The 27,365-nt window shown below is 38.2% G+C and overlaps 1 protein-coding gene across 4 annotated transcripts in view; it reads right to left on the bottom strand.

Moving 5' to 3' along the window:
* Positions 1-27,365, bottom strand: part of LOC115209723 (putative tyrosinase-like protein tyr-1) — a 129,819-nt gene that overhangs the window by 27,703 nt on the left and 74,751 nt on the right. For 3 of the 4 annotated variants that reach the window (XM_036501346.1, XM_029778220.2, XM_036501349.1), the window contains exons 1-3: positions 3,261-3,422; positions 981-1,318; positions 3-115 (exon numbers count right to left, since the gene is read on the bottom strand). The exons of the other annotated variant lie outside the window; for it this stretch is intronic. In XM_036501346.1, coding sequence (XP_036357239.1) covers positions 3-115; positions 981-1,316 — 449 coding nt within the window. In that variant the 5' untranslated portion in view covers positions 1,317-1,318; positions 3,261-3,422. Of the gene's footprint in view, positions 1-2; positions 116-980; positions 1,319-3,260; positions 3,423-27,365 lie in introns of those variants that run through there. 4 annotated transcript variants of the gene reach the window in all.

Here is a 27,365-nt window from a genome sequence, read left to right as displayed (position 1 = left end):
ACATTTTCAAATAGATTCTGTGCCAGAGAAGAAATGAAGGTCCACCGTGGGCATTTCTTGCAGTATCACCAATGTGCAGGAAGGCGGTGGCATCGTATACATTTGGTGACAGTCTCTGTAAGTGAAACAATAAGAAAAATAATGATTGGGGCGCAACTAACGTTCATTGAGGTTTATTCGAAAGTATATATGATGTATTTTTGTAGTTACTTTGATTTTGATATTTTCCCTTCACATCAAATATATTTCACTTTTTCTTTGACCAGGACACTGATTCTTTTTAAAGATCGAGAGAGAGAGAGAGAGAGAGAGAGAGAGAGAGAGAGAGAGAGAGAGAGAGGATCAAGTTATGGTTGACGATTCTTCAACAATGTCATCTTTGGTATGGGGATACAGTATATGAATATATATATATTAAACAACCATACACGCACACACACTCACACACACACACACAAACACACACACACACACACACACACACACACACACACACACATACACACACACATATCTGTATGTGTGTGTGTGTGTGTCTCCGTGTCTCTGTATCTGTGTGTCTGTGTGGTATATATATGTATATATATATATATATATATATGCACGTACACACACACACACACACACACACACACACACACGTATGGGTGGGTGTAAATCATTGGCATAGATGTATATCTGTTTCGCTGGAACAAGCTCATCTCTGTTAGCTATGATTGTTGGAGTAAAAAGGAGTCATAATGCTATAGTCACATATAAAAACTCCGCTTTAATACGATATATTCACTTCAGAGTTCTCTTTCTAAGACATGAAGTTAATGTGAAAAATATGAAGGTGAAACACACACACACGCACACACACACACACACACACGCACACACACACACACACACACACACACACACACACACACACACACACACACACACACACACTTACACAGTCACACACAACAAAATATGCAACAAAATATTCTTACCGTATCTCGTTTTAAAAGATAAACACTACGATGGAAATCATATCTTTCACGTTCACTGAGCAACCTATATTCCTTCCTTATTCTTGGCGCTTGAGGAGTTCTCCAGCTTGACGGAGGCGGTCTTTCAGAATATTTATTCTTTGTTGGCCATTTAAAACATGGCTTAGTGAGTTGCAATTTATAAACGCAATACTGCAATCGGTGGATACTTTGTTTAGGCTGCTGGTTGTTAGAATCGCACAGTTTATTATAACAATCCTGAACAAATCTTCCTGACTGCGGACTCGCATAGACAATATTGAGCAGTACAATGAATGCAAAGTACAGACGATTCATTTCTGAAAATCAAATAAAACGAAGAGAAAACATTATTAACTGATAATTTTCAAAAATCGGTACTTAAAAAAAATGAAATTAGCAATGTAGGAGCTCTACTAATTCAACTGATCTTTTTCCAAATCCTGTAGATCAATAGGAGCGTTTCTTTGCAGTTTCTGCTTTAAGACGCTGGGCACTGCTAACCAAAGAATTACTAACTTCATCAATAAATTATGAATTATAATACCAGCTCAACCTGCTTACTAATGAGTGAAGTGGGCTGGTTTAATTAAAATGCCTTGTCTAGCGACATATTGTGGACATGAAGAATGGATGTTTCGCAGAAGAAATTATTTCTTGAAATTTCAAAATATGTACATCACTGTCCCAGATCCAAAACAACTGAATTTCAAGAAGAAACTTTGGTTTCTACTGCGAAGTTTAGAATTTTCTTTAAATGATCCAGAACTTTGTAAATATTCAGTTTACTTTCATTTTATTGCAAGATCTCAAATTCATAGATAGACAGACATCTTATTTGAATTCCATAAGAATAAGATACACAAGCATACGCCATTCCGTGCCGTAGGCCCATCAACTTCTAATTGAATCTTTGGAGCGACAATGTGACATAGAGCTAATCGTGGGCACTTTTAGACCTGGCGGGGCCTATCTACCTCTGAGTCTGACAATAGCTGCTTTCTTCCAGAAAGAGAAATTGGGAAATAGAGAGAAAGAGAGAAAGTGAAGATTCAAAATCAGTACGGGACTGGGACCTTGTTCATCGACAAAGAAATGGTGAAAGACAAAGTTGACACCGTTGGTATTTGAACTCATCGCGCAGGAATCCAGAACGAATACTGCCAGTCAAATTATCCGAGTTTCTTACGACTGCCATCTGGCCACCACATAAGCATATGCATACAGCCAAATATGGATTATACATTAAAAGTATAATCTCCCATGAAAATATAAACTAATCAGACTACTCCAGTGAGGTATGGAAAATGTCCAAAATTTCGAAACATTCCACTTTGCTATTTTAATGATTGTGTACAGAAGAATTATTGAAACAGAAACAGCTGCTGTCTCTATTTCGGCAATACATATACGAAAATTGAATTTTCTGGCTTTGCTTCGCTCTCATGTTCGTCATATGAGCGAGATGTCGTTCCAAATGATTTTTGCTTGATTCATTAACGTAGAAACATTTATCAGGACATACTTTTGAAAATAAAATGAATATCTGTCGGTAGGAGAGAAATTTTTCGAGCTGTGGACAATAATCTTTTTGAAAAAGCCTTTTCTAACTTTGCGGCAATGCAAAGAGAAATCTGTTGGAAATTTTGAGAAATGATACCAATATATATTGTACTTTATATGCTATAAATGTATATGTATTCATTTATTGTTTATCTTTTAAGTCGATTAACCTGAAGTTTAAACACATAAACATGAAAGAAATTAAAGTGGGCTGATTAAAGAAACATAAAAGAATAATTAATTCAGTTGGATTGAAGGGCCGGCGTACATACCATCATATACCGCCAGTTTCGTATGATTTGATTACTTCTGTTTAATTTAATTAAATTTTAAATATTTCAGCATAAATTTGGCGAAGAAGATACCACGCAGCTTTTGAAGAGATGAAAATTAATATTACGTTTACTGTAATAACTATACGCCTGTTCTTCTCAATGAAAATTGGTTAGTCTTGGTAAACATTGTCTCATAAGACTCTGGTAACATTATCTTCAAAATTATATATATAATATATATATATATATATACTTCTCGGCGCTGATTTTTAACGAAAAATTACCTTGGAATTTTTGATTGTGCAGCCCGCCTGAAAATGAGCCATCTCATGCAGCCTGCTTCTGGAAATAGGTTGCCCATGCCTGAATTACACCTTAAGTATTACTGCTGTATCGAAATGTCATAACAGTGTAAGTCACTTACCTTCACTTGTTTCTGTGTGCTTCCAGGATAAGTTAACCTGAGAGTGGTATGTGATCGAGTTAGCTCAGTATATATAGAAATTTTTTGAAACGTAAGGTGGGAATATATTGCACATCGATTTAATTTATTCAACAACTATTGTTATATGCAGTATCTAATTATAGGCAACTGTCTAATTATATACATTTTCTGTTTTTTCTCCACCCAGGCGGCCAATCCTACGATTTTTTTTACATTATATCTCTTTGTTTATTCCTCTTGAATTAATTTTCGAAAATTCTTTTCTGTGATTGTTATTATCACTTGACAGAACACGTGCTGCATTTACACATGTGCATATGTTGTCGATCACGGAAGTTTCACCTTGTTATATAATGTGCGTTGTAACATATCTTTTGTGAAATACTGTACAATAAGTAAAATTCATGTCGACTTGCATAACTTGTTAGTTAACAAAAAACACATTATTTCGGGGTTTTCTGAGGAAAACATTAATATTCAAAATGAACTTATTTTATGTATAACATTGGATACAAAGCTTGAATTTTGAGCTCAGAACTCTATTCTAATAGTATTTTGAGTTTAACTTTTACTTTAGCAAAACACTCATCTGACTGAAGTAAAAAAAACAACAAAAAAAAAAATCGTCTTTTAATACTTTCAATTGTGTCTCCCTTCAATGACCACCAGTATGATTTTCATAAAGCCAAATCTATTGGTGATCTACTCTCCTGTATTATTAACATGTGGGTGCATGCTCGAAGGAATTTAGTGAAAGCGATGTTATTGTTCTTGATATCAGTTTTTCTAATGTATGTGTCTAGTGAGCGAACTTCTAATCGAAATGTCCATCTCGGTTCAACTGGTTGGTCATATCTTAGATCAGTAGATTTCGATTAGGTAGTCCCATTGCTCTTACTCCGATTTTGTCGAACACACTTTCAAAAATAATGTTTGCTGTTTACAACATAACATTCAGTATGTATGCAAATCCACACACATCATGCAGAAATGAAGTGGCATGTATGTGAATATGTTTATATATATATATATATATATATATATATATAATATATATATATATATATATATATATATATAAATGTATGTATGTATGTATGCATGTATGTATGTATAGGCGAATAAATGATAAAAAATACAGGAAGAACAACAAGACTCAATTAAACGTACATTGTGAATATATTAGATTTAAAGTTTAGGTGAAAAATAGGAGTAGAAACGATGTTCGAGCATGGCTCATCGTCGGATATAAAGGGAGAATTCTAGAGAGGAGGAAAAGAGAAAGGAGGAGGTAGTCCGGAGACTGTATATGTATATAATATATATACATTTATTATTCTTAAACAAAAATATTATTGGTAGAGTCTTCGAAGTTTCGGGCAGCTAAGCCATCTTCGACGATGACCGAATTTCGAAGTCACTGTCAATAATATTTTTGTTAAGGAATAATAAATTTATGCTCCACAAAAGTATTGTGTAACCAATTGATTATGTAAAATTGGTTCTGTTATAAGTATGGCCGCAGTCAAAAGACTGAAACAAGTAACATAATATATATATATATATATATATATATATATTATATTATATATAAAGAAAACCTCTCTCATATAGTGTTTGCTCAATTCAACTCACGAAAGTAGGGGGGGTAAAGACATTAAAAAATCAATGCAAAGGTTATTTGAGAACGTACGTTTCAAGATTAGTCAACTCGACATTTCTATCATCAGCTCAGAACTCCTTGGTTTGGATTTGAAAACACTGAAAGTGGGAGCATACCCTTTCGGCTTCTTATCGCTTCTGAAGATCTGCTCGAAACTAACAGTGCCAGCAAACTCAAATATGCAAGCGAAGAATTTCTGCTCTCTCCTTTCCACCAGCGTGGGTTAAAATCAGTAAACACTATGCTTTTTTTTCGGTAAAATCCGAGGCATTAAATAGAGAGAGATGAATTATAATTTCAACAATTGAGGGTAAAATTAATTAATTATTAATCAATTTCACCAAGTATTCAGTATGCAAAGGGACCATTTAAGGCGAATTCAAATTATTACATTATATAAAAGGGCTTAGTAAAATAAATTACTTTGCCGCATACTGAACTCATTAGAAATAGTAGAAAAAAAACTTTTTTAAAACTATTTCTAATACTTAAAGAAAACCTCTCTCATATAGTGTTTGCTCAATTCAACTCACGAAAGTATGGGGGTAAATACATTAAAAAATCAAATGCAAAGGTTATTTGAGAACGTACGTTTCAAGATTAGTCAACTCGACATTTCTTCATCAGCTCAGAACTCCTTGGTTTGGATTTGAAAACACTGAAAGTGGGAGCATACCCTTTCGGCTTCTATCGCTTCTGAAGATCTTCGCTTGAATTCTTCGCTTGCATATTTGAGTTTGCTGGCACTGTTAGTTCGAGCAGATCTTCAGAAGCGATAAGAAGCCGAAAGGGTATGCTCCCACTTTCAGTGTTTTCAAATCCAAACCAAGGAGTTCTGAGCTGATGATAGAAATGTCGAGTTGACTAATCTTGAAACGTACGTTCTCAAATAACCTTTGCATTTGATTTTTTATGTCTTACCCCCATACTTTCGTGAGTTGAATTGAGCAAACACTATATGAGAGAGGTTTTCTTTAAGTATTAGAAATAGTTTTAAAAAAGTTTTTTTAGCTACTATTTCTAATGAGTTCAGTATGCGGCAAAGTAATTTATTTTACTAAGCCCTTTTATATAATGTAATAATTTGAATTCGCCTTAAATGGTCCCTTTGCATACTGAATACTTGGTGAAATTGATTAATAATTAATTAATTTTACCCTCAATTGTTGAAATATATATATATATATATATAAAATAGTAAAAAGTGAAAAAACTACAGCAGGCTTAAAGGTTAAAAAATATATATATTTGCGTCAATATGTCTGAAGAATATTAACAATTTTTTTCCTTACAATGACATGGAGGCGCGTGGCTTAGTGGTTAGGGTGTCAGCATCGTGATCGAAAGATTGTGGTTTCGATTCCTAGACTGGGCGGCGCGTAGTGTTCTTGAGCAAAACACTTCATTTCACGTTGCTCCTGTCCACTCAGCTGGCAAAAACGAGTAACGCTGCGATGGACTGGCGTCCCATTCAGCTGGGGAACACATACGCCATAGAAACCAGGAAACCGGGCCCATGAGCCTGGCTAGGCTTTAAAAAAAAAGGGCTAGGCAACTTGATGTAGTTGTGTGTGCTACATATCGCTCCAGTTGTGTGTCCTCCAGATGCCCCAAGCCATGTGGGCAAGTTTGAAGACTGCCTTATAAAAATAGAAGTTCTAACCACATTAGAACAACACATAAGTGTACTTCTTATGGAAGACTTCATCTGCCAAATGTCAGATGGCCCGAGGGCCTTTCTCTCCCAGGAATGACAAGATGTGAACGAGGACAGGCGAGGTCCCTCCTGAACCTCATCAACACCCTGTACATGGAGCAGGTAATACTCCAACCAACCAGGGCAGGTAACACACTGGATCTCTGCTTCACAAATGGACATGGATCTCATCCATAATGTGAAAGTGACACCGACACTACTCTCGGATCACAACATGATAGAGCTGACCATGTACGGGCCAAAAGAGAGCACGGACATGCAGCCTACAAGAAACCCCCAGAATCTTCCAGCTTGACCTACCATAAGGCAAACTGGAAACAAATTGAGAAAGAGATCCTCAAACAAAACTGGCCTAAATGTCTCTCGTCGCCAGACATCGACGTGAAACTTCAACAATTCATGTCTGTAATGCAAGCCATATGCTACAAATGTGTCCCAGAGAGAAAGGCCACTGTACACAAGAACAAAATCCCAGAGAGAGGAAAATTCTAATGAGACGGCGTACAAAATTTTCAAATCGCCTAAACAAACAGATTGAAAGCAGTGAAAAGTCCCGCCTAAAAATAAAACTGTTGGAAATCGAAAAATGTCTGCAACTCTCCCATGAAAAGGAAAGAGCAGACAAAGAAGCCTGGGCTATAGACAACATAAAATCTAACCCCAGAGCTTTCTACAGGTATGCCAAAGAAACAGCTACGAAAAGGATGGCACACTTACAGGAAAACCAATGAGGGTAAGTGAAATACTGAATGAGCAATTCAAGAGTGTTTTCACTCCACCCCTTGGGCATCTCCAAATCACCAATCCAACTGACTTCTTTACCACTGCAGATATAAAATCAGAGGCGGCGACGATAGATTACATCGATATAAAGGAAGACGATGTAATCAAGGCTATAGATGAAATGAAAACAGACTCAGCTACTGGCCCCGATGGATTCCCGGCAATCCTCCTAAAAGCATGTAAGAGAGTCCTAGCAAGACCACTGCAGTTCCTCTTTCAGAGCTTCCTTGCGGCTGGCAAACTTCCAAGAAAACTGAAGGAAGGTAAAATATGCCCCATTCATAAAGGAGGTAGCAGAGCGGAAGCCAAGAACTATAGACCTATCTCTCTGACCTCACACATCAGCAAGGTCATGGAACGAATAGTCAGAAGGAAGCTGATCACCTTCCTTGAAGAAAATGACTTGCTGCCCGACACCCAACATGGTTTCCGACCAGGGAGAAGCTGTTTAACTCAGCTCCTACAACACTATGACTGGGTGCTGAAACGGCTGCTCAACCACTCAAATGTGGAAGTGATATATCTCGACTTTGCAAAGGCCTTTGATAAAGTCGATCATGGAATGATATGTCACAAACTGCGTGATCTCAACATAGTTGGAAAACTGGGAGAATGGCTTCATGACTTTCTGAAAGATAGAAGTCAGGTGGTAGTGGCCAATGGGGCCACTTCCATTAACACGCAAATAGTGAGCGGTGTTCCGCAGGGCACTTTCTGGGACCACTACTGTTCATAATGGCCCTCTCAGACATGCCCTCAGCCACGCAGAGAGCCACGATCACAAGTTATGCAGATGATACAAAAGTTTCACAGGCAATACAGAACCCTGAGGACACTAAACACCTGCAATGTGAGCTAGACAAAATATACAAGTGGGCCGAAAAGAATAGCATGCAGTTTAATGCTGAAAAGTTTCAAGCTCTATACTATTAGCATGCAAAACTAAATGCAATACCCAATGAATACACTGGACCCGGAGGAATAGCAATCCCAGAGGCACAATCAGTGCGTGACCTAGGTATTTACATGAGTGATGACGCAACCTTTCGTGTACATGTTGCTAAATTGGCAATGAAATGTAGACGACTGGCCGGATGGATCCTCAGAACCTTTAGAACAAGAGAACAAGAAACCATGATGGTCCTCTGGAGGACACTTGTCCTAAGCCACTTTGACTACTGCTCTCAGTTATGGTCACCATCCAGTGTCAAGTTGATCACAGAGCTCGAGGCGATCCAACGTAGCTACACGAAGAAGATAGCCTCTATGCAGAATGTAAGCTACTGGGAAAGACTCAAGAGATTAAAATTATATTCCCTGGAGCGTAGGCGGGAAAGATATGCCATAATATACATCTGGAAGATCCTAGAGGGAAGTGTCCTGAACTTTGGCATCGAGAGTTACGCAAATGCCAGAACTGGGCGCCACTGCGTGGTGCCTTGGACTCCAAACTTGCCATCAAGATGTAGGACAAGATTCTGTGATAGCCTGGGCTTCCGAGGCCCACAGCTCTTCAATATCCTCCCGAAGAACCTGAGAGACCTGCATGGGGTGGATACAGAGGTCTTTAAAATGAAGCTGGATCTCTTCCTGTCAGGTGTCCCAGATGAACCAACTTCACGGCAGGAGGGGCAGATGAGGGCAGCTGCATCGAACTCTCTCATGCACCAAATAGCAGTTGCTAGAAAGCCTTCATGAAGTGAAACGAAGTAGCAACACCAAATGGCGGTGCCCCAGCATGGCCACAGCTCATAAGCTGAAACTAGAATCAATCAATCAATCAATCATAGTTTAGAAGAAAGACCGGTTTCGCGTTTAGCTTTTCAAAACCAACTTTCTTATATATATATATATATATATACACGTATATATATATTATATATATATATATATATATATATATATATATATTATATATATATATAATATATATATAATATATATATATATATATATATATATTATATATATATATGAATGAGAAGACAAACGAAAGAAAGTAACAGTCAGCACACTGGGTAGAAGTTATATAATTTCATTCTTGTTTTAGGTTTGCAAGACGCTTGATGTGAAATCCTGTTTCAACAAACTAATTTTGATGCGTCTTTGAAGAATCAGACAATTTTAACTCAGTTCCATATGGCTTAAATACTTCGTGGGCGCGTAGAACAAGTCCATCGAAGAAGATATTAGAAGAATATTATCTGATGAGATGGACATGTCTCAGGCGCTTACGAACTTTAAGTCATATGGCACTGAATCAAACTGTTATTAGATATGTGTGTGCGTGTAATTACAGTAGACAGATGGTCTGTGCTGTTAAAGCATTAGTTTCTAGTTCGTATCTTGCCGAGTTCAACTCCTATTTCCTTCTAGTGTGAATAAAGTTAGATAGCAATGTAATACTGTGGTCAATACAACCAAGTAACTACTTCGTTCAAAATTGGTGCCTAAATTTGAAAAGATTCTTATTTTCACACTGCCTTTACCATTGTTATACAATTAAAGAAATTGTTCCAAAAAAGATGCTGTTCCCCCACACCTTCTGGGTTTACAAAAATTGGTAGACCGGTGATTAATGCCTTGAACCGCTCTAAGCCAAAACCTGCAGCAAAAATATGAGAAGGGAGGAAAATCCAGAAGGGGAGACGGGAGATAGTGATTAGTGAGGGACCTGGTGGAAAAAGGTTTTCCCTCCTCTCTAGAATTCTCCCTTTATCCGACGATGAGCCATGCTCGAAACATCGTTTCTACTCCTATTTTTCATCTAAAACTTTAAATCTAATATATTCACAATGTACGTTTAATTGAGTCTTGTTGGTTCTTCCTGTATTTTTTATCATTTATTCGCTTATACATACATACATGCATACATAATACATACATTTATATATATATATATATATATATATATATATATATATATATATATATATAAACATATTCATATACATGCCACTTCATTTCTGCATGATGTGTGTGGATGCGTATGGTGGGATTTGCATACATACTGAATGTTATGTTGTAAACAGCAAACAGTTATTTTTGAAAGTGTGTTCGACAAAATCGGAGTAAGAGCAATGGGACTACCTAATCGAAATCTACTGATCTAAGATATGACCAACCAGTTGAACCCAGAGATGGACATTTCGATTAGAAGTTCGCTCACTAGATACATACATTAGAAAAACTGATATCAAGAACAATAACATCGCTTTCACTAAATTCCTTCGAGCATGTACCCACATGTTAATAATACAGGAGAGTAGATCACCAATAGATTTGGCTTTATGAAAATCATACTGGTGGTCATTGAAGGGAGACACAAATTGAAAGTATTAAAAGACGATGTTTTTTTTGTTGTTTTTTTTACTTCAGTCAGATGAGTGTTTTGCTAAAGTAAAAGTTAAACTCAAAATACTATTAGAATAGAGTTCTGAGCTCAAAATTCAAGCTTTGTATCCAATGTTATACATAAAATAAGTTCATTTTGAATATTAATGTTTTCCTCAGAAAACTCCGAAATAATGTGTTTTTTGTTAACTAACAAGTTATACAAATCGACATGAATTTTACTTATTGTACAGTATTTCACAAAAGATATGTTACAACGCACATTATATAACAAGGTGAAACTTCCGTGATCGACAACATATGCACATGTGTAAATGCAGCACGTGTTCTGTCAAGTGATAATAACAATCACAGAAAAGAATTTTCGAAAATTAATTCAAGAGGAATAAACAAAGAGATATAATGTAAAAAAATCTATGTCTCAGGCGCTTACGAACTTTAAGTCATATGGCACTGAATCAAACTGTTATTAGATATGTGTGTGCGTGTAATTACAGTAGACAGATGGTCTGTGCTGTTAAAGCATTAGTTTCTAGTTCGTATCTTGCCGAGTTCAACTCATATTTCCTTCTAGTGTGAATAAAGTTAGATAGCAATGTAATACTGTGGTCAATACAACCAAGTAACTATTTCGTTCAAAATTGGTGCCTAAATTTGAAAAGATTCTTATTTTCACACTGCCTTTACCATTGTTATACAATTAAAGAAATTGTTCCAAAAAAGATGCTGTTCCCCCACACCTTCTGGGTTTACAAAAATTGGTAGACCGGTGATTAATGCCTTGAACCGCTCTAAGCCAAAACCTGCAGCAAAAATATGAGAAGGGAGGAAAATCCAGAAGGGAGGAAAATCCAGAAGGGAGGACTGGAGATAGTGATTAGTGAGGGACCTGGTGGAAAAAGGGACGAGTGAGACGGCAATGCCTGAGTAGAGGTGATATAAGTCTAGCCAGTTAACTAGCCAACCAGCCAGCTCCGCGGAGCACAGGCGGTTATAGTTTCGGTAGAAAAGGTAAAGAGAAGGGACAGTGAGCCATTGGCTGCAGTCTGTTTGTGACTTCATACTATTCAGTTGGGTGGCCCTTCCTCAGATGTATGGGTAGTACTCCATTAAAGGCCTAACATGAGTTTTGTAGGACATCAATATTTGCTGGGAGCTGAAGTATCTTCTGAAGTTGAAGAGCAGAGTCATTTATTTGGGATGCGGTCCTTGGTGCGTTATGAATGTTCTTTCACCAGAAGGGATCTTCTGTGAGAGCGAGACCCAACATTTGGCGCGAGTTTGCGGGTTCTGAGTGCAGCTTACAATTAAATAGGGTGAGCACGATTATTTTTTTCAGCGTTTTTGCTTGTTTGATGCTGAAAGCGACAAGATTGGCATATCTCCATTGGAGGATGCTTTTGAGGTCGCTTATTCGTGGAGTCTCTGAGGGTTTGGTATCTAGTGAATGCTTGGCAGAAATAAAGAGTAGTATAATCTACGTAAGCGCGGATGTTGTTGGATATGGTGGCAAGTAGGTGGCAAGTAAGTCATTGATGGATAGAAGCAATAAAGTGGGTGACAAAACCGGAGTTAAAAGAACAAGGGACAAAAAATGCTTCATCAATACACACGGCAATAATGCGAGCTGATAGAAATCTACCGATCCAAAGGATGAGTGACGAATGAAGGACAAAGACAGACAGTTTTGCTTGGAGATATGCATACTAGACAAACTGAAAACTGATGTCGGTAGCAACGATATTACTCTCATGAAATTCTCTCGAGCCAAGAGACATCAGATGAGTGATGGAAAGTTGTGGGTCACTAGTAGGCTAGTAGATCTGACTTAACGAAAGTCGTACTGATGGTCACTGAGGAGACAGACTAATTCAAAGCGCGGAAAGACGTCGTTTTAATGCTGTCTCCATTACCATTGGAGACATTGACAGTGAGTGCGATAAGGCGATAGTTGACAAGATCAGATAAGTTGCCTTTCTTGAGAAAGGGACAGACTAATGCGTGTTTCCAAAGATTTGACAATATTTTTGGATAGAGAGAGAAAGGGGAGAGAGAAAGAGAGAGAGAGGAATGAGATTGATGAGTTTTGGTGAGTACAGAGGCTAACTCTGGACTGTAATCATTGAGGGTAATGGAAGGAAACCTGAAGGTCACGTGAATAAATTTGAATAGAAAATTAACACGATTTTCAAATTTTTTCTCTGCAAAAAATAACAATTCCTGAATTGTATCTTGTATTTAAACAAATATCCAGCTGTTTTGAAAAAGTCTGTCGTGTTTCCGGATTCCCTTTGTTAATTTTTACCACGTGAAAGGCGGCACCACGTGAATTTGCTGGACCAGTTAGGGGTTGGAAGGAGATAAGAATGGAGGGGTGCAGAGTAAATATGGTTGCATACCAGGCAGACAATGTAGAGGCTTTCGCTAGGTGGATACATTACTGCTGTGAAACAGAAAATAAATGAATTCTCCAGAGTTGGTGGAAATCCTTTTGAAAAGGCTCCAGAAGGATCAGCTGCAATTTGGAAGGTGTAGTAGCTTGAGGGATGAACGATACGCAATCATCTTTCCTTTATATTATTAATACTGATAAGAAAACACGAATCCTGCGAATTGACAATTTATACCTCTGATAATATTCAGTTTAACGTTTAAAGAAGAACCCGTGATTGTGCTTCGGCATCGAGGAAGTCAAGTGTATAACTATGAACTCATACTCAACTCTCAGAATGAATTAATTCACATTCGACAAAAACAACGTAAAATGAAGACTTAAGTTGTATACTAGTGAGTAAAAATCTCACCCGCTACATAGGCCTCTAAATATGTTTGTTAGATCTATAACAATTATATATTAAACAGTATTGAACTACGAATGTTTACTGGAAAACTTACAGATGATTAGAAGAAAAGTTATCTTTGCGCTACAGTATTGTTCAAATAACCCACCACGTCACTTAGATAATAAAATCGTACGTTCAAACTCACCTCAGACATTCGACACACCAACAAAGTTTTATTGATGAATTGAAAAAAGAACACCTATGTCCAATGCAGTTCAACAATAGCAAAACATGCTCGTGGAAGTTTATATCCCTGACCCATTAACAATGACTTCAACACAGTTATTTTTCAACTAGTCATTGCACATTGAGAGGAAATGAAGCATGCAGTCATTTTGGCTATTATAACGTACTGACAAATAAACATTGAAATTCTTGGTGATTCTGTTTCTTTTTAAAACATATTGGAGAATTGGGCAACATGAAGGTACCCGTGAGCCTTTTCTGTAATGGACAAAAGCATGCGATGTCGTGTAAGAATGCAACTATTATGTTGTGATAAACCACAATATCGTTTAAAATACCTGCCACTGTTTCCTCTTCAAGCTCACATTTTAATTATTACACTTCAGACTAACTACTTCTGATTTAAGCGTTATGTTACATATTCACAGGATCCATGAATTTCATGCTGTCCTGGAAGGAAGTGTGCACCTGTTAGCGTTTTTCTTCTATCTTTCTTTGTTGTCTTTTTCTAATCCTTCCAACTGCTTGATTCTTGTCCCAGGCTCCATTTCATCTCAGTCATCATGCGATCAATGAGGTATGGATCTTCAGTTTCTTGGTCCTCAACTTCCTTGATTTTAGATTCCTTGGGGGCTTCCTGGTTTGTTTCATGTTCATCAGCTCTTGGCTCCGAGAGCAAAATGATCTCTTCTGTCGTTTCGGGAGTTTCGACTGGCAGACTTGAGAATATCAGTTTCTGTGACATTTCGTGCTACAGTCTTTGCTGCTGTTTTCTTCTCTACCATAGCCTTTCTTTCTACACACATGGAAATAGGCACTGCTTCGAAGTGTCTATGTTCTTATGAAACCATTCAAATTTTTATAACAGTACAAACCACAATTGGATACGTTAGCGTTAACCAGCTGTGTGTATTGCAACACAAAAATTACTCAACCCAAGTAACAATGTCGTTAGCAAAATTCTTTACTGCAACCTCTGTATCACACCATTTCAAGTATTGTGTTATGAGTTTCTGAGAAGGTGTGTTCCACTACAGCTTGACCTACTTCGTTCTCGGTTTCGAATATCTCTCGTATAGTTTTGTTGTTTCTATTTAGGCCAACGGGGAAGACATTCATTGGTCAGAGCTACTTACATTTTTTCTATCCCAAGCAAAAGAAAAATCTTTGCAACTTTCGAAATGTAGAGATATGTTAAAACTTTTCTTGCTTTGAGAAGCAAATCCTATGTCATGTAACTCTTCCAAGTAATCCCTGTTGTTTATCACCATCATTGTACTAACTTCAAGTCGCCATCAACATCGTCCACTTCAGACATGTACACACCAACTTCACAGATTCAACTCATGCTGTTAGTGTGAAAATCTCACCACGGAAAAACAGTTGCAGTATATATATCTGGAAGAATATCTATATCAAGAGAAAGATAAGCACAACAAGTGATTCAACTAATCTCAGCTCCGAGACACAACATCTTGATATTGAACGCTTACACTTCGTGTACCTCATGAACAGTAAATCAATTTCCATCATTAACTCTATGCTCTGTACCTACTATGTCACACGCTTTCACCCTTATTGTATCTGTCACACACACGAACACACAGACACAAATGCGTGTTGCATGCACGCGCGCACACACGCACTTGCTAGCACTCACAACCTTCTAACCTTAACACCAATTGTAAATAAAATCTTATCTTCTCTCAAATAGTGGAACGGCTTTGTCGTCAATTCACCTATGTTCTTTTGGTACTGCACTGTACTTATAGCTTATAATAATTCGTTAAGAATATGACCACGTGCGATCGTATTCCCTACACAATTTGAAAAAACAAATTTTGTCAACCCCAAATTCACGTGGTGCCGCCTTTCACGTAGTAAAAATTAACAAAGGGAATCCAGAAACACGGCAGACATTTTCAAAACAGCTGGATATTTGTTGAAATACAAGATACAATTCAGGAATTGTTATTTTTTGCAGAGAAAAAATTTGAAAATCGTGTTAATTTTCTATTCAAATTTATTCACGTAACATAATATACGTAATATTACTTATGAAAGTTTGAAAAATGAATTCAATAGGAACTAATCTTTCTCATATTATGCAGACTACTACTACTACTACTACTACTACTACTGGTGGCGATGGTGAGCTTTCTTTCTTTTTCGTCCCCCCTCTTTCTCTCTTGTCGTAAACGACAAATGAGATTACACAAGATTTTACTAAACAACCGGGTTAGCTGGTTTGTTTATATTAATTAATTGCATGTACTGCGCATTAGCTCACATTTGTTCTCAAATCGTCGTTACTTGTACAGGTGTACGGTGTGTCACGTGTCAGATGTCAAAGTGGCAGCAGAACATCTTAGATGTTTTTCATCTCAAGAACACAACGCATCGTCCAGGCCCCAAGAATGGAAACCATGATCTTGTGATCATGAGCGTAGTATCTTAATCACTTGGTCACACGCCTTTAAAAATGGTTTCAAATTTTAGTACGAGACCAGCAAGTTCGGGTGAGGTGGTTAGTCGATTACATAAGTGGTTTCCAAACTTTTTCGGACTGCCGCTTCCTTGGAACCTGGACAAAATTCCTAGCGCCCCTAACCCGCACTCACCACCACAAACATAAACGTCTTTTTAGTGCAAATTCAAAGCAACTGTATTTCACAAATAAATTTTGCTGTTTTTTATAATATAAAGACTAAATTTATAGGCGCAGGAGTGGCTGTGTGGTAAGTAGCTTGCTAACCAACCACATGGTTCCGGGTTCAGTCCCACTGCGTGGCATCTTGGGCAAATGTCTTCTGCTATAGCCCCGGGCCGACCAATGCCTTGTGAGTGGATTTGGTAGACGGAAACTGAAAGAAGCCTGTCGTATATACATATGTATGTATGTGTGTGTTTGTGTGTCTGTGTTTGTCCCCCTAGCATTGCTTGACAACCGATGCTGGTGTGTTTACGTCCCCGTTACTTAGCGGTTCGGCAAAAGAGACCGATAGAATAAGTACTGGGCTTACAAATAATAAGTCCCGGGGTCGATTTGCTCGACTAAAGGCGGTGCCCCAGCATGGCCGCAGTTAAATGACTGAAACAAGTAAAAGAGTAAAGAGTAAAGAGTATCCCGTCTGTAACTACGTTGTTTTCATATTTTTAATGCGATAGCTGTACATTGTGCAGCGATATCAACTTTTCGACAACTGGCTGAAAGTTACAAAGAAGTTCTTAGTTTCCCCCGTTCAATAATTTTCAGTCTGTTTCTTTGCTTTGAAGGAATCAAGGCAACTGCACTGAGGCCCGCTCTACAAAATATGATATTGGGAAAGCAACATCTTTACATTGTTCCACTGTGCAGGGTAGCAGTCAGAAATGTTCTTCTGCAATCAAAATCCTGACATGAGTTTTTGAACTTTGGCCTCTGCTCAGTGTCAGTTCTTCCTCCACTGTTCTTGTTTCCTCATTACTTATATCTAGGAATCACACAAATTGGTATGTCAATCAAAATTAAATATCCTGAAATCTGTCAGACATGTCTCTGTGTAGCGCATCCCAGTGTGAACAATACCCTTGAACAAACGTCATTGGGTGTGCGCTTTTCATCCTCCAACTCAGAGGGGCTCGGAAACTGGAAGAACTAACAACAACTTATGTTACATTTGAATAGTTGTAACTGGGACAGAAACATGGGGCGGATTGGTTCTACTTTGCTGATGTTTAACATAATTTCCTTGAGGTTGCAAATGAACTTCACTGAACTTTGTGAATATATGCGCCATATAAGCAATGCCATACTTTATGTTTCTTGGTCCATCACAAAGAACGGAACAAGAGTCTTGCAATAATTCAACAACTGTTTTAAAAAGGGAATAGAAGCTTTCTGGCAGTTTCCCTTTGACAGCCATCGAATTTCTATGTGCAACGAACATTCATAATCTTCATCATTCCCAGTAGAGAGGTGTTGAAACAGCGAGGAATTGCGAGCATGTATCTTTATTTTATTTACTGCTGTGATAACAGTGCTCACTTAATTTCAATAATGAGACGAAGGGCAAAAATATGATGGCAGTAGATCGATTTGGTATGAACCCAGCTTGTCGTGGGCAGCGCCTGCTTCTAGTGGCTGGAAGAGCACGGCCGAAGATAATCCCTGTGAAGAGCTTTTCCGGGATGTAGAAGAGGGTGATGCCCCTGTGGTTTCTGCAGATGAGTTTGTCGCCCTTCCGTTTCCAGAAGGGGAGGATGACACTCCAGGTCTAGTCACTTGAAGCCCCTCTAACCCCATACATGGTTGATGAAACGATTGAGCCATTGGATCAAGTTTTTTTCTCACGAACATCCTGGCGAAGAGGAACGACGGCTTTGATAACAGAACCCTGTGAACCATCGAGAACATCAGATGGTACCATCATGTTCCCAACAAACAACTGCGCACGCATCGACCCGCAGCCTCTCACCTCATAGCTATCCACGGCTGGTACGGACATATCCTCTACCTCCTGCCAGATCCTCCTACCAGAGCCTTACTCTCGTTTGATGCAGCAGCTGCGGACAGGAAGAGGCCCGTGGCAGGCCCTGTGGGCGCTTCCCTCCCACATCCAAATAGCTGAACGTAATTAAGGAAGACATCCAGAGGCTCGACATCAGCTTGGAAGATGCAGAGGGGATGGCACAGAACAGGTGGCCTGATCGGCTCTACGTACGCTGAAGCCTCTGGACCAATAACTTGGAATGATACCAGCGACATCAAGCAAGAGCATGAAACAAAAAGCAAGCAATCACCACTTCATTTATTTGCAACCAGATTTTGCATGTGGATTATAGAGTGCGCTGTAAACACTCTAAGTGTAATTTTTCAATAAACTGTTGAAGCCGCGATGACAATCTACTGTCGATGGTGTACCATCTATTGCTCAAACACGAATTACTGACTCTTCTTTTGTATCTGTTTCTAGTTATAGTCTTATAGTTGTCAATAATAGAGCGGACCAAACATTAATCTTTGACGAAGCAAACATATAAACAAGAAAAATACTTTATTGTTTGGTAAAAGAGACTCAACTGACTGTAAGTTAAATTTGCTTGTTCAATGTATGTTGCACAATACATCATCACTGTTATAGTATTCCACATTTTCAACATTTGTAATGCACAGTTTTAGTGAAAAAAATTCATATAACCACTTCTTCATTTTAATTTTCACGATTAAAATCTCGCACCCTCCACAAAAAAAAAGAAAAGAAATCCGATTTATGTATGATACCAAAATTTAATCTGTAACATACGGATTATAAGTGTTTCATAATATGGAATACTATGATTGATTGATTGATTGATTCTAGTTTCAGCTTATGAGCTGTGGCCATGCTGGGGCACCGCCATTTGGTGTTGCTACTTGGTTTCACTTCATGGAGGCTTTCTAGCAACTGCTATTTGGTGCATGAGAGAGTTCGATGCAGCTGCCCCTCATCTGCCCCTCCTGCCGTGAAGTTGGTTCATCTGGGACACCTGACAGAAAGATCCAGCTTCATTTTAAAGACATCTGTATCCACCCCATGCAGGTCTCTCAGGTTCTTCGGGAGGATATTGAAGAGCTGTGGGCCTCGGAAGCCCAGGCTATCACAGAATCTCGTCCTACATCTTGATGGCAGGTTTGGAGTCCTAGGCACCACGCAGTGGCGCCCAGTTCTGGCATTTGCGTAACTCTCGATGCCAAAGTTCAGGACACTTCCCTCCAGGATCTTCAGATGTATATTATGGCATATCTTTCCCGTCTACGCTCCAGAGAATATAATTTTTAATCTTGAGTCTTTCCCAGTAGCTTACATTCTGCATAGAGGCTATCTTCTTTGTGTAGCTTCGTTGGATCGCCTCAAGTTCGGTGATCAACTTGACACTGGATGGTGACCATAGCTGAGAGCAATAGTCAAAGTGGCTTAGGACAAGTGTCTTCCAGAGGACCATCATGGTTTTTTGTTCTCTTGTTCTAAAGGTTCTAAGAATCCATCCAGCCAGCCGTCTACATTTCATTGTCAGTTTAGCAACATGTACATGAAAGGTCGCGTCATCACTCATGTGAATACCCAGGTCACGCACTGATTGTGCCTCTGGGATTGCAATCCCTCCGGGTCCAGTGTATTCATTGGGTATTGCATTCAGTTTTGCATGCTGATAGTATAAAGCTTGAACTTTCCAGCATTGAACTGCATGCTATTCTTTTCAGCCCACTGTATATTTCGTCCAGCTCACATTGCAGGTGTTTAGTGTCCTCAGGGTTCTGTATTGCCTGTGAAACTTTTGTATCATCTGCATAACTTGTGATCGTGGCTCTCTGCGTGGCTGAGGGCATGTCTGAGAGGGCCATTATGACAGTAGTGGTCCCAGAACAGTGCCCTGCGGAACACCGCTCACTATTTGTGTGTTAATGGAGGTGGCCCCATTGGCTACTACCACCTGACTTCTATCCTTCAGAAAGTCATGAAGCCATTCTCCCAGTTTTCCAACTATGTTGAGATCACGCAGTTTGTGACATATCATTCCATGATCGACTTTATCAAAGGCCTTTGCAAAGTCGAGATATATCACTTCCACATTTGAGTGGTTGAGCAGCCGTTTCAGCACCCAGTCATAGTGTTGTAGGAGCTGAGTTAAACAGCTTCTCCCTGGTCGGAAACCATGTTGGGTGTCGGGCAGCAAGTCATTCTCTTCAAGGAAGGTGATCAGCTTCCTTCTGACTATTCGTTTCATGACCTTGCTGATGTGTGAGGTCAGAGAGATAGGTCTATAGTTCTTGGCTTCCGCTCTGCTACCTCCTTTATGAATGGGGCATATTTACCTTCCTTCAGTTTTCCTGGAAGTTTGCCAGCTGCAAGGAAGCTCTGAAAGAGGAACTGCAGTGGTCTTGCTAGGACTCTCTTACATGCTTTTAGGAGGATTGCCGGGAATCCATCGGGCCAGTAGCTGAGTCTGTTTTCATTTCATCTATAGCCTTGGTTACATCGTCTTCCTTTATATCGATGTAATCTATCGTCGCCGCCTCTGATTTTATATCTGCAGTGGTAAAAAGTCAGTTGGATTGGTGATTTGGAGATGCCCAAGGGTGAGTGAAAACACTCTTGAATTGCTCATTCAGTATTCACTTACCCTCATTGGTTTTCCTGTAAGTGTGCCATCCTTTTCGAGGAGTGGCCCTATTCTACAGTGCACTGTAGCTGTTTCTTTGGCATACCTGTAGAAAGCTCTGGGGTTAGATTTTATGTTTTCTATAGCCCAGGCTTCTTGTCTGCTCTTTCCTTTTCATGGGAGAGTTGCAGACATTTTTCGATTTCCAACAATTTTTATTTTTAGGCGGGACTTTTCACTGCTTTCAATCTGTTTGTTTAGGCGATTTGAAAATTTCGTACGCCGTCTCATTAAAATTTTCCTCTCTCTGGGGATTTTGTTCTTGTGTACAGTGGCCTTTCTCTCTGGGACACATTTGTAGCATATGGCTTGCATTACAGACATGAATTGTTGAAGTTTCACGTCGATGTCTGGCGAGGAGAGACATTTTAGGCCAGTTTTGTTTGAGGATCTCTTTCTCAATTTGTTTCCAGTTTGCCTTATGGTAGTTCAAGCTGGAAAGATTTTTGAGGGTTTCTTGTAGGCTGCATGTCCGTGCTCTCTTTGGCCCGTACATGGTCAGCTCTATCATGTTGTGATCCGAGAGTAGTGTCGGTGTCACTTTCACATTATGGATGAGATCCATGTCATTTGTGAAGCAGAGATCCATGTGTGTGTTACCTGCCTGGTTGGTTGGAGTATTACCTGCTCCATGTACAGGGTGTTGATGAGGTTCAGGAGGGACCTCGCCTGTCCTCGTTCACATCTTGTCATTCCTGGGAGAGAAAGGCCCTCGGGCCATCTGACATTGGGCAGATTGAAGTCTCCCATAAGAAGCACACCTATGTGTTGCTCTAATGTGGTTAGAATTTCTTCTATTTTTATAAGGCAGTCTTCAAACTTGCCCACATGGCTTGGGGCATCTGGAGGGCGATATGTAGCACACACAACTACATCAAGTTGCCTAATATGTACAATTAGTGTGTCACACACCGAGTTTGAGTATGACAAGAGGACCTGGGGTGTGAGGTCCTCACGGATGTACATAGCAACACCTCCATGACTCCTTTCTTCCTGTCGGTCCGTAGTACAGCATACTGTGGTATGTGTAACTCCGCATCTGCTATGTCCGGTTTCAGGTGCGTTTCTGTAAGTGCTATGCATAAGCTTGATTGCATGCAACAAAGTCTCTCAGGAACGGGATCTTTGTCCTGTTACTGAGTGTTTGCAGTCCTCTGATGTTCAGTAGGAGTATCGAGGTGAGGTGTACGTTGTTGCCGGCGGTGTCCATCCTTGTCTGTTTGCTGTGGTGGTCTGGTATATAGTGGGTAGTCCCACCTGCGGGCTTGGGTTTGATGAAGCCAGGTCAGCTGCTGTACAATCTTTTGTGCCATGCACAAAAAGATTGTTGCTCAGCAGCTGCTTCTTCGACATCATGTTGGCTGTTTGTGGCGCGCACAACATCTGCGTACCTCCGTTTTGGGGCAGGTGGTGCGTGGTCCATCCCTTTTCTTTGTGTTGATGGTTTGTCCATCTGCCTCGTGTCTCTGTGGCAGGGTCCCCGATGTGCAAAGCGGCAGCCTGCACCTTCCTTTCCATGCCAGCAGGAACCTCTCAGGTAGAACATACACACCCGTGTGCGCTGTTTGGTTCCATCCTTTTGGACGGTTCCACTTCTATTCTGATTGTTTCACTCTTGGTCCTGCTTGAGCTTTTTCTTTTCCTTTAGCTCTTCAGTCCTTCTTTCAGTTCTCTTCCTCCCTCTACCTCTTCACCGGGTTCTCCGTCTCCATGGCCCTTGCTGCCGGTTGGAGAACTTGCACTGGGTTCACTTCCCGGCAGGTTTCTCATTCAAAACCTCCTCCCGGGCGTCCACCAGTGGGGGTGACTTCTTTCATCGTCTCCATTCTTGCCATCTTTGCTCCGCTCGTTCTCAAAGATGGCATCAAGTGCGCCAATGTGCGACCGTACAAGCGCATATGAGCGCACGAATCCTGTCTCTTTCGCTCCATCTGAGCCGCTGTCCTCTTGTAGCCTCTGCTCTTCAGCGCAGCCGCAATCACCTCCCTAGGGCTATCTCCGCCGGCGCACTCCCATGCTCGTACGAATAAATCCAGCTCGTCACGTCTCCATGCTCTGGACATGCTGGATAATCCGTCTATCCGTTTATCTATCTAATATGTTCGAGAGAAGACAGGAAGATATTAAGGCTAATTAGAAGATAGAGTACTTGAAAAAGAAATATTAACAATATTAAAGTTTGTGTAAAAACGTTATTTGGGTAAAAACGTTATTTAATCTTAAGGCTAATTAGGGGATAGAGTATCTGAAAATGTATTAGCAATATTAATATTATATTAGAGTGTGGATAAAAACGTGTTTAATCTTAAGGCTAATTAGGAGATAGAGTATCTGAAAATATATTAGCCATATTAATATTATATTAGAGTGTGGGTAATATTAAACGTTATTTAATTTAATCTTAAGGCTAATTAGAAGACAGAGTATCTGAAAAATTATATATACAATATTAAGCAATATTAACCGTTATTTAATTTAATCTTAAGGCTAATTAGACGTTATTAATATTAAACGTTATTAATTTAATCTTAAGGCTAATTAGAAGATAGAGTATCTGAAAATATATTAGCAATATTAATATTATATTAGAGTGTGGATAAAAACGTTATTTAATCTTAAGGCTAATCAGGAGATAGAGTATCTGAAAATATATTAGCAATGTTAATATTATATTAGAGTGTGGGTAATTTAAAACGTTATTTAATTTAATCTTAAGGCTAATTAGAAGATAGAGTATCTGAAGATTTATTAACCATATTAAAACAATATTAAACGTTATTTAATTTAATCTTAAGGCTAATAACAGTAATTATTAACAATATTAAACAATGTTAAACGTTATTTAATTTTTTTTTTTTTTTTTTAATCCTAAGGCTAATTAACAATAATTATAACAATATTAAACGTTATTTAATTTAATCCTAAGGCTAATAGACGTTTTTAATATTAAACGTTATTTAATTTAATCTTAAGGCTAATTAAAACAATAATTATTAACAATATTAACAATATTAAACGTTATTTAATTTAATCCTAAGGCTAATTGACGGTATCAATATTAAACGTTATTTAATTTAATCTTAAGGCTAATTAACAATAATTATTAACAATATTAAAGAATATTAAACGTTATTTAATTTAATCCTAAGGCTATTTGACGGTATCAATATTAAACGTTATTTAATTTAATCTTAAGGCTAATTAGAAGATAGAGTATCTGGAAAATTATTATATCGAGAACAGTTATTGAAAATGTAAACAAACAAAATGACGATCGCAACTTTAACTAAGATGTGGGCCTAAGTGAAAGATAAAATAGAATAATAAATAAAATATGTAATAGATGAAATTGATACTTAATCCAACAATGTGGTCTGGATTTTTTTTTTTTGGTTTACGGGATTTTTTTTCAGGAGAGATGCTTCTTTTTTCTTTCTTGCAGGAAGATACTTGATTCAGTTATTTTTGCACCATGTGCGTTTCGGCGATAATGAAAATTACTGTGTATATGTATATATTTATATATATATATTTTTAAATATTTTTAACCAAAGTGTTGTAGTGATCTCTATGACTTAGAGTTTTACGTTTTGCAACTACAGTGGGTTATTTTCGCCGTTCTATGCAAACTTTTTCACAGAGCAAAGGCAATCACGTCTTTCTCTGCTGAAAACGGAACCGATGATGAAAAGTGAAAAAGAAAAAAAAGGGTGGTTGCTTGTGTTCCAAATTGCGATGAGGGGACGGGTAACATTTAAAAATCCATAGATTAAAAAGTTTTAAAGAAAGTCCGCCCCCGCAAGTATTTTGAAATGTGGGATACGATAAGATGTGGAAAAAACTCGGTACCGCACGCCAAATAAAAAACGAGAAATTTCTATTTATGTAAGACGGCTATTCTGAAAGTTCGACGAATATAAATTAAATGTCATTTTGTTTTAATTTGTAATGACAGAGTTCATAAGACATAAATTTCAAAAATTGTGGAAAACACTAAAAAACAAAAACAATCATGTTGATGCACTCCAATTCGAACTCTCTTAATCCTGAAAAAAAAATATATATTGTTACATATCGGGACGGTCATTTTTTTCTTCCCAAATAAACACACGCACTATATGTTTGTTCTTCGCTCGTTTATCATTGCTCCTATTTTATCTTATGTCCACTGCCTGGAAATCTTTCGTCGCATAACTGTGACCTCTTCAGCAACTCTCCCAACCCACATGTCTGGACATAATATAAAATAAACGCCAAATGTTTCAAAATGTGGAATACTATGACAGTGAAGAAGTATTGTGTAACATGCATTGAACAAGCAAATTTAGCAACTCTCCCTATCTTTTCTGTGCGAACAATATATATATATATGCTGTATTGTATTAAACATGTAAATTTAGCTCATATTATGTCTTTTCTACCCTAGACACAAGGCCCGAAATTTTGGGGGAGAGGCCAGTACGCAACTGGTACTTAATTTATCGACTCCGAAAGGAATTTGAACTCAGAACGTAAAGACAGACGAAATATCTTTAAGCATTTCGCCCAGCGTGCTAACGTTTCTGCCAGGTCCCCCGCATATATATATATAATAAATTAATTTTACTCTGCTATGCATTGAGTACCTTATTTACTGTGGTTAACCCCGAATCAACCCGGGACCTACATATATATAATATATTATATATATATATATATAATATATTATATATATATATATATAATATATATATATAATATATAATATATATTATAGTGACAACTTAAGGGGTAGGGGGTGGAGAAGAAGAAGAAGAAGAAGAAGAAGGAAGGAGAAGATGATGGTGATGGTTGTGATGATTATGACGACGATGAATGATAAACGATGATGATGAAGAAGAAGAAGGAGGAGAAGGAGAAGATGGTGGTGATGATGGTGGCGATGATGATGACGCCGATGATGATGATAACGATGATGATGAAGAAGAAAAAAGAAGAAAAAACAGAGAAGGGAGAATATGAATGGGTGTAATATAGCTATGAAGGGGCTGATTAGTAATGGATTCTATGGAGTGTAGTATTTGTGTGTGTATATATATTTTTTTCTTCTATTCTAAAGTTGAGGTATATAATTGTTTGTCGTAGACCCGTTAAGAAGTGGCTTGTATTTTTTAAATAGAGATTTTCTTTACTTATTCTTTGTCTCGAGGTTGTATCGTCCCTAAATTGGTAGAGGGGGAAAATTATTTTAGCATTTTCTATTTTTTACTTGTTTTTTCATATATATATATATATATATATTATATATATATATATATATATATATATCTATATATATATATATATATATATATATATATATATATATATATATATATATGAAAAAACAAGTAAAAAATAGAAAATGCTAAAATAATTTTATAGTGAACATTTCAGTACCGGTTTCGGTCATTTTGAGACCTTTTCAACTGTAACGATAAATAAATAATTAAATTAGAAAAATTAGAAGAAAAGTTTTCTAAAAAGAATATTCTATAGTAGTGTTCAGATTTAAGTGGCATTCTGCCTTTCTCTGACTCCCTTGTTTGCACTTGTGTGTTCGAGGTAGTTGTGAGTTTTTGTAGGGTAGTAGAGGGAAGGCTGGTGAGGAAAGGGGGTGGGAGAATCTGGGATGCCCTGATGGTCGTATTTTGAATGGTCAGTGGCGGCTGGCAGTCTCAGTTCAATTCAGGGGAATATTATATTGACAGGCTTGTTTATAGATTAGCGTAGGTGTTATACTAAAAAACATTAGTGACAAACTTAAGGGGTAGGGGGTGGAGAAGAAGAGAAGAAGAAGGAGGAGAAGATGATGGTGATGGTGGTGATGATTATGACGACGATGATGATGATAACGATGATGATGAAGAAGAAGAGGAGGAGAAGAGAAGATGGTGGTGATGATGGTGGCGATGATGATGACGCCGATGATGATGATAACGATGATGATGAAGAAGAAGAAAAAAACAGAGAAGGGAGAATATGAATGGTGTAAATATAGCTATGAAGGGGCTGATTAGTAATGGATTCTATGGAGTGTAGTATTTGTGTGTGTATATATATTTTTTTTTCTCTTATTCTAAAGTTGAGGTATATTAATTGTTTGTCGTAGACCCGTTAAGAAGTGGCTTGTATTTTTTAATAAAGAGATTTTCTTTACTTATTCTTTGTCTCGCGAGTTGTATCGTCCCTAAATTGGTAGAGGGGGAAAATTCTGAAGTTTGGTGTTTTTTTGTTGGCGCAAGTATCTATGTGTTGGCTAAAAGCTATTTTTCTGTTTTGGGGAATTTTTATCTGGGATCTGTGCAGGGCCATTCGTTTACGCAAACCATTTTTTG

Source organism: Octopus sinensis, linkage group LG3 (assembly GCF_006345805.1).
Source record: "Octopus sinensis linkage group LG3, ASM634580v1, whole genome shotgun sequence".
NCBI classification, from domain to species: Eukaryota; Metazoa; Mollusca; class Cephalopoda; order Octopoda; family Octopodidae; genus Octopus; species Octopus sinensis.
This window is presented reverse-complemented; position numbering and strand designations above follow the sequence as displayed.